This window comes from Hemitrygon akajei, chromosome 10 (genome assembly GCF_048418815.1).
Source record: "Hemitrygon akajei chromosome 10, sHemAka1.3, whole genome shotgun sequence".
Classification (NCBI taxonomy): Eukaryota; Metazoa; Chordata; class Chondrichthyes; order Myliobatiformes; family Dasyatidae; genus Hemitrygon; species Hemitrygon akajei.
In genome coordinates, this window is record NC_133133.1 from 175722908 (window position 1) to 175735219 (window position 12312).

At 45.4% G+C, this 12312-nt stretch overlaps 1 protein-coding gene across 1 annotated transcript in view; it reads right to left on the bottom strand.

Annotated features, from left to right (window-relative positions):
• Positions 1-12312, bottom strand: part of LOC140734996 (synaptotagmin-10-like) — a 79097-nt gene that overhangs the window by 26377 nt on the left and 40408 nt on the right. The window contains exons 2-3 of the mRNA XM_073059792.1: positions 11903-12269; positions 5603-6161 (exon numbers count right to left, since the gene is read on the bottom strand). Of these exons, the coding sequence (XP_072915893.1) occupies positions 5603-6161; positions 11903-12269 (926 nt within the window). The remainder of the gene's footprint in view (positions 1-5602; positions 6162-11902; positions 12270-12312) is intronic.

Below are 12312 nucleotides of genomic sequence, written 5' to 3' on the forward strand. Positions count from 1 at the left end.
AGTTGCCTGTGACTTTAGCAGAAAACGGTAACGTTATTATGCACTGCGGAGTAGAAAGAAGAGTTACAATGTTCTAGAAAGAACATCAAAACTGGGAGATACTTTTCCCTAGGAGTACTGGTTGTACAGTACGGAAAGATTTTCACGAGTAAGGAATCGGCACAGGGTGGCGTGATTGTGCAAAGTTCCTTATTGGGCTAGTAGTGTGAGCGAGGTGAATTTGTTTAGGGGCTAGACAATACTTTATTGGAAGTCAAGCACGTGTGTGCCAATAATTCTACCATATTGGTTTTGTATATTTTGTTTTATTTATTTTCATATTTAATATGTAACAAGTTGATACATAAGAGTGTGAGCTGGGATTGTAACAGCAGTAACCGTTTTTTAAAATTCATTTTGTTGTTTTTATTTTGATTCTTTCTGCATTAAAACATCTAAAACAAATAAAGGACTTAAAGACCTGTGATATTTGTTGTCCTGAGTATGTATTTTTCCCAGGCTGAATGCTGAAGGTGAAGTTTTGACTTTACAATCTACCTAGTTCTGGCCTTGCACCTTACTGCTACCCGCACTGGCAACAGGCCTTATCTCAGTGTCAGCAAAACAAAAGAGCTGGCCACGGACAGGGGACACAATCCTGTTTACATCAACAGTGCTCAGGCTGAGAACTTCATGTTTCTCGGAATGAACATTACCAATATCCTGTCCTGGTCCAACACATCTCACCAACACCTCTACTTGCTCAAGAGGCTAAAAGAAATTTGCATGTCCCCATCAATCCTTATCAATGCACCTCAGAAAGCTTCCTATCCAGTGTATCACAGGTTGTTATGGCAACTGCTCTGCCCATGACCACAAGGAACTGCAGAGAGTTGTGGACACAACTCAGCATGTTTCAGCAACCAGCCTCCCATCCATGGACTCTGTCTACACTTTCTCTGCCTCAATAAAGCAGCCAGCATACTCAAAGTCCCCACCCTACCCGGATATTCTCTCTTCTGCTCCATCCCAGGTGGTAGAAGATACAAAAGCCTGAAAGCATGCAGCACCAGGCTCTGGGACAGTTTCTATCCTAGGCACTCTAGTATGATATGATGGATCTTGTTATGATCTTGTACCATATCGCTTCCCAGCACTGCATTTTCTCTATAACTGTTACACTTTATTCCGCATTATTATTGTTTTACCTTGTTCTGATCTGCGTGAACAGTATACAAGACAAGTTTTTCACTGTACCTCGCTACATGTGACAATAATAAACCGATTGGTCAGTAAGTCCATCACTCCCAGTGCCTGCAAATGTTGTAAGGAATGTAGCAGCTTGCTTCACGCTGGTCTTTAGTGAGTTAATCCCTCTGTTATAAAATAGCTGACAGACATACTTACTCTGGAGTCAATATTTACACAACCGTCAGAACGTGACGCAAAGATCATTAACATTCATTCCAGAACTTTCCATCTGCTCTTCTGGAGGTAATCGATGAGGAAAATTAATGACCATAACGTCACATCTTCAGAGAACATAGACCATGGAACAAAGACAGTACAGCAGTACAGACAGTCCTTCAGCTCACAATGAAATTAGTAATCAAATTGCCAACCCTAATTTCTTCTGCCGACACAATGTCCATATCCTTCCATTTCCCACATTTATTTGCCTATCTAGATGTCTCTTAAAAGTCTCTGATGTAACTGTCCTACCACCACCCCAGAACAGTGTATTCCAGACACCAACCACTCTGTGTAAAAAACCTGCAATTACCCCCTCTCACCTTAATTGCATGCCCTCTGGGTCTAGACATTTCAACCCAATCTGTCTACTCTATCTATGCCTCTCAGAAACCTCTGTGAGAACATTTATATCACTGAGAGCATTCGGCCCCCCTGTCCCATTCCAACCCCTCAAAGGGATTGTAGACATCCCATTCGCCCATTCTTTCCCCAAAAGTGCTGGAAATGACCCTCCGAAGCGGTTTGAACCACCAGACGATTTGTCTGACATGGTGGAGCTGCCAAGTAGACTCTGACCACTGGGACCTGACGGACGGAGTTGGGACACCAGAGATGTAGGGGCCCAGTGCTGTTACAGAGATGGGGGGGGGGTCTAGGGGCCGAATGGGGTTACAGAGATGGGTGGGTGTAGGGGCTGGAGGGGGTTACAGAGTCAGGGAGAGGTGTAGGGGCCAGAGGGGGTTACCAAGTCAGGGAGGGGTATGAGACCAGGCAAGTAACAGTTTAGCAATGGCCTAGTGTGTGGAATGGGCTGCCGACAGCAGTGGTGGAGGCGGAAACAATCGGGTCTTTTAAGAGACTCCTGGATGGCTACATGGAGCTTAGAAAAACAGAGGGTTATGTGTAAAGCCTAGGTAGTTCTAAGGTAGGGGCATGTTCGGCACAGTTTTGTGGGCTGAAGGGCATGTATTGTGTTGTAGGCTTTCTATGTTTCTATATACAGAAGGGCCTGTTTCTGTGCTCTAGAGCTCTATGACTCTAAGACTAGAATGATCAAGGCTGTGTCCAGGAGCTGAACAATGGCAGCGTGCGCTCTCCTCACATGGGTGAGGAAGGTGGGTGGATTGTGTTACAGCAATCCTCCAATTCCACCATCTCTCTGAATACAACCAGCCCACTGCCACACCAATTACCTGAGCAGATAGATCTCGGTGGGGTTGAGAGGGATGCTGAGGGAATGAAAGAAAATGAAATCCAGGAAGTTATGTAGAACTGGTCACAAATTACTGAAGAGGAATCAGTAAAGTAACGGCAATGTTTAGTCAAAATACTTTGGCGTTACAGGAAAGATACTGGCATGGATACAGGAATTGCTGACAGGCAGGAGGCAGCAAGTGGAAATAAAAGGGGCCTTTTCTGGTTGGCTACCAGTGACTAGTGGTGTTCCTCAGGGGTCAGTATTGGGACCACTACTATTCACATCGTTTGTCAATGATTTGGATAATGGAATTGATGGCTTTGTGGCTAAGTTTGCAGATGATACAAAGATAGGTGGAGGGGTAGGTAGTGCTGAGGAAGCAATGTGATTGCAGCAGGACTTAGACAAATTGGAAGAATGGGCAAAAAAGTGGCAGATGGAATACAGCATTGGGAAATGTATGATAATGCATTTTGGTAAAAGGAACCATAGTGTGGACTATTATCTAAATGGGGAGAAGGTTCAAACGTCAGAGGTGAAGAGGGACTTGGGAGTCCTTGTGCAAGACTTCCAGAACTTTAATTTACAGATTGAGTCTGTGGTAAAGAAAGCAAATTGCAATGTTGGCATTTATTTCAAGGGAATAGAATATAAAAGCAAGGAGATAATGCTGAGGCTTTACAAGACACTAGTCAGGCAATATTTGGAGTATTGTCAATAGTTTGGGCCTCATATCTCAGAAAGGATGTCTTGTCATTGGAGAGAGTCCAGAGGAGGTTCACAAGGATGATTCTAGGAATGAAGGGGTTAACATATTTGGAGCATTTGGCAGCGTTGGGTCTGTTCTCACTGAAATTTAGAAGAATGGGGGGGGGGGTAATCTCATTGAAACCTACCGAATGTTCAAAGGACAGAATAAGGCAGATTTGGAGAAGATGTTTCCTATGGTGGAGGTAGCCGGAAAGGGAAGAGGTGGCTGTGCATCACAATGGAGCACAAGGTGTGGCTTGCTGACATCCAGGATTCCTGCATCATTAGCCTGAACCTGCTGTCCCGCTGTGTGGCTGTGCCGGGGGCGACACTCTACTGAAGCTGTCGGGAAACGGTACACTCTACCGCGGCACTGAAGCGGTCGGGAAACGGTACACTCTACGGCACTGAAGCTGTCGGGAAACGGTACACTCTACGGCGGCACTGAAGCTGTTGGGAAACGGTACCACAGCATTAAAGCCTGGACCAACGGGACAGCTTCTTCCACCAGCCTTCAGAGTGATTAATTCACACTGATAAAAATTGTATTTCTAAGCTATATTGACTGGTCTGTTTTATATCTTACTCTACATACGATTTATTACAAATTACTGTAATTTCCACATTGCACATTCAGACAGAGAAGTAACATAAAGATTTTTACTCCTCATTATGTGAAGGGGTGTAAGAAATTAAGTCAATTCAATTCAAACTGCCGAGAATTTCCCCATCACATAGCTCTCTATTTTTCTAAGCTCCATGTACCGTCTAAGACAATAGACAATAGACAATAGGTGCAGAAGTAGACCATTCAGCCCTTCGAGCCTGCACCGCCATTTTGAGATCATGGCTGATCAACTACTATCAATACCCGGTTCCTGCCTTGTCCCCATATCCCTTGATTCCCCTATCCATAAGATACCTATCTAGCTCCTTCTTGAAAGCATCCAGAGAATTGGCCTCCACTACCTTCCGAGGCAGTGCATTCCAGACCCCCACAACTCTCTGGGAGAAGAAGTTTTTCCTTAACTCTGTCCTAAATGACCTACCCCTTATTCTCAAACCATGCCCTCTGGTACTAGACTCTCTCAGCATCTGGAACATATTTCCTGCCTCTATCTTGTCCAATCCCTTAATAATCTTATATGTTTCAATCAGATCCCCTCTCAATCTCCTTAATTCCAGCGTGTACAAGCCTTAAAAGACCCTCCTGTATCTGCTTCCACCACCGTCACAGGCAGTGCATTCCACACACACACCACTCTCTGTGTAGAAAAACTTACCCTGACATCCCCTCTGCACCTACTTCCAAGCACCTTAAAACTATGCCTCCTCATGCTAACCATTTCAGCCCTGGGGAAAAGCCTCTGACTATCCACACGATCAATGCCTCTCATCATCTTATACACCTCTATCAAGTCACCTTTCATCCTCTGTCGCTCCAAGGAGAAAAGGCCGAGTTCACTCAACCTATTCTCAAAAGGCATGCTCTCCAATCCAAGCAACATCCTTGTGAATCTCCTCTGCACCCTTTCTATAGTTTCCACATCCTTCCTGTAGTGAGGTGACCAGAACTGAGCACAGTTCTCCAAGTGGGGTCTGACCGAAGTCTTAAATAGCTGTAATATTACCTCACGGCTCTTGAACTCAGTCCCATGAAGGCCAACACACCTTATGCCTTCTTAACAACATTGTCAACCTGCGCAGCAGCTTTGAGTGTCCTTTGGACATGGACCCCAAGAGTCTTCCTATTAGTATTATATTCTGTCCTCAAATTTGACCTACCGAAATGAACCGTTTCACACTTATCTGCGTGGAACTCCATCTGCCGCTTCTCAGCCCAGTTCTGAGGTGACCAGAACTGAACACAGCACTTGTGGGTCACCCTAACTGTAACCGGGTGATTCAGGAACAGCTTCTTCCCCTCTGCCAGCAGATTTCTGAATGGACATTGAACCCATGAACTCACTACTTTTTTAATTTCTGTTTTTCACTAGTTATTTAATTTAATTTAAATATATATACTCACTGTGCTTCACTGTTTTTTTCTACATTATCATCGTACTGCTGCCGTAAAGTTAACCAATTTCCTGCCGGTGACAGTAAATCTGATTCAGTTATTCGGTGTGGAGCCTGGACCTTCTCACTGGTCCAGGAGCTGCCTCACCAGGTGACTGGTGAACCGACAACAACCATACTCACCGATGTGACGCAGACGATGTCCCTCCAGATGGTGTCCTCCTTGGGAAGCTCGAGGAGCTCGAACAGATTGTCAGTGACCACCTCACCAACCAGGTCGTGTCTGGAGAACCGGTCAAAGTCAAACACACTGAAGTGTAGCTTTCGGTTGTTCAGATGGTCGAAGGACACAGGGAACTGGAAGCTCTCGTTGAAGCTGGGGTTCAGCGTCTTCCTGTGGACCCGAGTCTGGAACTTCTTTTTCCGATCAGGTAGGAGATAAATTTTAACGTATGGGTCTGAGGTTCCGGAATCGTCTTTTGCTGGCAAGTCCAAGCATTTAAGAATCGTCACAATCAGGTTCTCGTTCTCGTAGTCATATCTCAGAGTAAAGTTTAACTTGCCACTGGTCTTCAACTCCTCCTCCTCACCGTCCTGTGAATCAACAGACTTCTGTTTGTAGAGCTCGGGTTTGATGCGGCCGATGCTGGTGGTGGTCTCTCCCCGGGGCAGGCTGTCTGAGCTGAAGTCAACACTGGTGACATGCATCTGCCTTGGGAGGTGCCTCCTAAAGGAGTTATGCCTGCAGACACAAACGGAGACGATTCAGTCTCAAATTCACACCCTTCCCTGGGATCAGATTCTACTCACAGAGTGTGACACAGCGGGTAGAGCTGCTGACTCACAGCTCCAGGGATCTGGGTTCGATTCCCGCCTCAGGTGCTGTCTGGATGGAGTTTGCATGTTCTCCTTGCCCTGTGAGTTTCCATAAGACCATTATTAAGCCATCAAGTCTGCCCCACCATTCAATCATGGCTGATTTATTACCCTCTGCCTTTCTCCCCGTAAACTTTGACACCCAGACAAATCAAGAACCTATCAACCTCCGTTTTATATATACTCAATGACCTGGCTCCCACAGCCGCCTGTGGCATTGAATTTCACTGATTTACCTCCTTCTGGCTAAAGACACATTCCTGATTTCTGAGGCTGTGCCCTCTGGTTTTAGACTTACCAATTATAGGAGACATCCTCTCCAGTGATGAATGGTCTTGGCTTGAAACATTGACTGTTTATTCATTTCCATTGATGCTGCCTGACCTGCTGAGTTCCCCCAACATTTTGTGTGAGTTGCTCTCCATGTCCAGTCCTTTCAGTACTCAATAGATTTCAATGAGATTTCTCCTCAATTCTTCTAAACTCCAGTGAGTACAGGCTCAGAGGCATCAAACACTCCTCAAATTTTAACCCTTTCTTTCCCAGGATCATTCTCGTAAACCTCTGCTGGGCCTTCTCCAATGCCAGCATATCCTTTCTGAGATTAATACACCCAATGAGATAGAGTGGAGTGACATTTGCAATTTTCCTATCTTCCAGAACCATGCCAGAATCTAGTGATTCTTGAAGGATTATTACTAATGTCTTCAGCTACCTACTTTAGAACCCAGAAGTGTAGTCCATCTGGTCCAGGTAACTTTTCTACCTTCTGACCTTCCAGCTTCTCACGCTCCTTCTCTGTAGTAATAGCAACTGATCTCACTTCTGCCCCTTGATGCTCTCGAATTTCCGATGTACTGCTAGTGTATCCCAATATGAAGACTGATGCAAAATATTTACTGTTTGTCCACCATATCCTTGTCCCCATTACTGCCTCTCCAGTGTAATCTCCAGTGGTCCGATATCTACTCTTGCCTCTCTTTTACTCTTTATATATCTGATAAAACTTTTGGTGTCATTACTGATAGTATTGACTAGCTTAACTTCATAATTCACACAGGAGAAAATCTGCATATGCTGGAAATCAAGGTAACACACACAAAATACTGGAGAAATTCAGCAAGCCAGGCAGCGTGTCTGGGAAAGAAAGTAAACAGCTGACGTTTCGGGCCAGGATCCTCCATCAGGTCTCCTGATGAGTGCTGGGTCACGGCTCGAAACATTGACTGTTCACTCTGTTCCATAGATACTACCTGGCCTGCTGAGTTCCTCCAGCATTTTGTGTGTGTTACCTTCATAGTTCATCTTTTCACTCCTTACGGCATTTTTAGTTGCCTTCTGTTGGTTTTTTAAAACTTCCCACTAATTTTTGCTCTATTACATGCCATTGCTACTGTTGTCATCCCTTCTAGTGTCCCCCTCTAATCAACTTTGGCCAGCTCCTCTCTCATGCCTCTGTAATTCCCTTTACTCTACTGTAATACTGATACATTTGACTTTAGATTCTCCCTCTCAAACTGCAGGGTAAATTCTATCATATTACGATCACTATCTTTTAAGGATTCCTCGACCTTAAGCTCCCTAATCAAATCCAATTCATTACACAACACACAATCCAAAATAGCTGATCCCCAAGTGGGCTCAACCACAAGCTGTTCTAAAAATCTATCTTGTAGGCATTCTAGAAATTTCCCCTCTTGGAATCCAGCACCAACCTGATTTTCCCAATCCACCTGGATATTGAAATCCCCCATGACTATTGTAACATTGCCTCTGACATGCATTCTCTATCTCTTCATGAAATTTGTAGCCCACATTCTGGAGACCTGTACATAACTCCCATCAGGGTCTTTGTACCCTTGCAGTTCCTCAAATCAACCCACAAGGATTCACATCTTCAGATCCTATGTCACCTCTTTCTAAGGATTTGATTTCATTTTTACCAACAGAGCATGCCACCTGCCTCTCCTGTTGATACAATATGTATTCTTGGATGTGAAGCTCCCAATCATAATCTTTCAGCCACGGCTCAGTGATACCCACAACGTCGAAGCTGCCAATCTCAAACTGTGCTACAAGATCATCTATCTTATTCCAAACACTACATGCATTCAAATGTAACACCTTCTGTCCTGTGTTCATCACCCTTTTCAATTTTGGCCCATGTTACACTTCAGCTTATCTCACTGGCTGCAATTTTGCCCCATCATCTGCCTGCCCTTCCTGAAAGAGTCACCACACGCTGCCTCTGCTTGTATACCAACTGCCCCATCCTCAGCCCTATCACTCAGTTTCCCAACCCCCTGACAAGTTATTTTAAACCCTCACCAACAGTTCTAGCAATCCTGCCCACAAGGATATTGGTTCCTGAGGTGTAAACCATCCCTTTTGTACAGGTCATAACTTCCCCAGAAGAGGTCTCGATGATCCAGAAATAATGAAACCCTGTCCCCTGCACCAGTTCCTCAGCCACACATTCATCTGCTAAATCATCCTACTCTTACCTACACTAGTGAGTGGCACAGGCTGCAATCCAGAGATGACTACCCTGGAGGCCCTGCTTTTCAGCTTGCTATCTAGCCCCCTAAGCTCTCTCTTCAGGACCTCTTCTCTTTTCCTACCCATGTCATTGGTGCCAATATGTACCAAGACTTCCGACTGCTCACCCTCCCCTTTAGGATGCCGTGGACCTGATCTGAGACATCCCTGTCCCTGGCACTATCTGGGTCCACGGAATTCCATGTCTATTCTCTAACCATGGAATGTCCAATCACTTCTGCAGTCCTCTTCTCCGCACTTCCATTCTGAGTCACAGAGCCAGACTCAGTGCGGAGGATTGGTTGCTGTGGCTCGCCCTGCAGGTCACCCCCCTCAACAGTATCCAAAGCAGCATACTGATTATTTAAGGGACAGCACATGGGTACTCTACACCGGCTGTCCATTTCCCTTCCCTCTCCTGACAGTCACCCAGGTACATTCTGCAACTTCGGGGTGACTACTTCCCTGTACCTCCTTTCTATCATCTCCTCAGTTTCCTGTATAAGCCGAAGATTATCGAGTTTGTTGACACATTCTCTGAGGAACTGCACCTAGTGTAGATGTGGTTGTCCAGGAGGCTGGAGATCTCCCAGAATTCCCACATCTGACATGAAGAGCACAACACAGCCCCTGGAGCCATCCTCACTGCACTATGCACTAGCAGACAAAGAATGAAGAAGAACAAACTTACCTGATATGTTCCTCACCCAAGCCAGATGAGCCGAACTCTTCTCACTCTGATGCTGGTCGACTCACACAATGGCTACTTCACTTGTCTCTACCTTTACTTTTATTTGCATTTGCTACTGAATTGCTGTTTGATTAGGCCACTGGAAAACAGCAAAAGCCCACTGACACTCCGTTTATAAATCTCACTCACAGCCCTGTGAGTTGCCTCCTCTCTCGATCCCAATTCAATTGAGCCACTGGAAAAGAAAGCCAAAAGCCTGCAGACGTTCCTTTTTAAAATCTCACCCATGGACCTTAACTATCAGGGAAAGCTTCATGAGGACTTGCAAGATCCTTTGCACCTTCCGCATATCCCAATAACGCTGCTGGTCAGTGAGTGAATCCCCCTCTGCAAATTATCCCCAGTGGCTAAGCGGTAAATTCTGCGGGGAACTGATGAGAAGTGAATAGAATTAAATGGGATTGGTGTAAATGGGTCAGCACAGACTCAATGGGCCAAAAGGTCTGTTTCCATGCTTCATCTCTGGTTGTATGCGATGGAGGTTACAGCTCATTGGATTTGTAAAAAGTTCAGTTTAAAGATTAATATTAAAGATGAGTTTTATTTGTCACATGTACTTAAAAACATTGAAACCTAAAGGAGGGGCAGTCGATGCCAAGGCCTTCACTCATCTCCCCCACCCCACCTTCTCCCTCACCACAAGTAACTCCAGAGAGTTGTGGACACAGCTCAGAACATCAGGGAAACCAACCTCGCCTCCATGGACTCCGTCTACTACCCCGGCAAAGCAGCCAACACAATCAAACACCCTACCAACCCCAGACATTCTCCCTTCTCCCCTCTCCCATCGGGCAGAAGATACAAAAGCCTGAAAGCACCTATCACCAGGCTCAAGGACAGTTTCCACCCCACTGCTATCGACTGTTGAATGGTTCCCTAGTATGAGAAGATGGGCTCTCAATCATTATCACCCTGCACCTTACAGTTTGCCTGCATGCACTTTCTCTGTAGCTGTTACACTTTATTCTGCATTCTGTTATTGTTTCCCCTCGTTCTACATCAATGCACTGTGTAATGATCTGATCTGTATGAACGGTGTGTAAGACAGGATTTTCACCGTATCTTTGTACAGGTGACAATAATAAACCAATTTACCAGTTTAGTTTACCCTGCATTAACCCAATTGCTCTAACACCTGACATCAAAGTGCTTTCTGTGAAAAAGAGCAACACACACAAAATGCCGGAGGAACCCAGCTGGTCTGGTAGCATCTATGGAGGGGAATAAACTGTCAAGGTTTAGGGCCAAGACTCTTCATCAGGAATAAAGTCAGAATAAAGTGGGGTAGGCAATCTCCAATACCAGTACATCCTTTCTTAGAAAAGGGGCCCAAAATTTCTCCAAGTGCAGTCTGACCACTGGCTTATAAAGCCTCAGCATTACACCCTTTTTCTATATTCCAGTCCTCTCAAAATCAATTCTAAGTTTGTTAATCTTTAGGGAATCCTGAACTAGGACTGAATGAGTACAGGGAAAATTTACAGGAATGTTGCTGGGATATGAGGGCAAGATTGAATAGGTCAGGACGTTATTCCCTGGAGCGTAGAAGAATATGGGGAGATTTGATAAAGATATAAAAAATTATGAGGAATTCATAAAGTAAATGCAAGTAATATGCACAAAATGCTGGAGGAACTCAGCAGGCCAGGAGTCTTGATACAGGGTCTCAGTGCAAAAGGTTGATTGTTTACTTATTTCCATAGATGCTACCTGGCCTGCTGAGTTCCTCCAGCATTTTGTGTGTTCCTTTGATTTCCAGAATCTGCAGATTTTCCTATGAAGGTGAATGCAAACAGGCGTTTTCCTCTGAGGTTGGGTGGGACTACAACTAGAGGTCATGGGTTAAGGGTAAAAGGTGAAATGTTTAAGAGGAACGTGAGGGGGAACTTCTTCACTCGGAGGGTGGTGAGTGTGTGAAATGAGCTGCCGGTGGAAGTGCTGCTTGCAGGTTTGATTTCAACATTTCAGAGAAGTTTGGATTGGTACATCAATGAGAGGGTATGGAGGGCTGTGGTCCCAGTGCAGGTTGATGGGACTTGGCAGAAGATGTTCCATGTCTCCCAAGTCCCTTTGTACTTCCAATTTCTGAACTAGCTCCATTAGAAAATAGTCTATGCTTTTATTCTTTCTATCAAAATATATGACCATACACTTCCCTACACTATATCCCATCTGCTACTTCTTTGCCCAGTCTCCCAGTCTTTCGGTAGACTCCCTGCTTCATCGACACTACCTTCCCCTCCACCTCATCCACCAAGTTGGCCACAAAGCCATCGCTTCCGTCCTCCATGTCCTCAGGATGTGTCCCCCTCACTCACCTGGAGGAAGAGGTGGGCTCTGTCGTCTGCCTCTGCACCCGGGTGTGTTTCAGCAGGTGTTCTCTGAGGGCAGCCTGTACCTCTGCCGGGATGTCAGGAGAGGTCTGGCTGATCTTCATGGGGGTAGCCAGTAACACCATAGAGCTCTTCCTGTTCTCTCTGACCTCCTCAACTTCCTTTTTCTCCGGAGCTTCCTCGGGTTCGGGGTCATGGCTGGGCGCTGGCTGAGGGATGTTATTGGCATCAGATGTCAGACCTTTGTTCTTCCAGTGTGGCCAGCATAGCTTCCAAAACACAAACAGTGACACTACCAACAGGGCAAGAGCACAGAAACTGACGACCACCGCAAGCAGACTGACCGAAATGTCTACAGGCAAGCAGAAAGTCCGAGTGAAACACACAGCACAGTG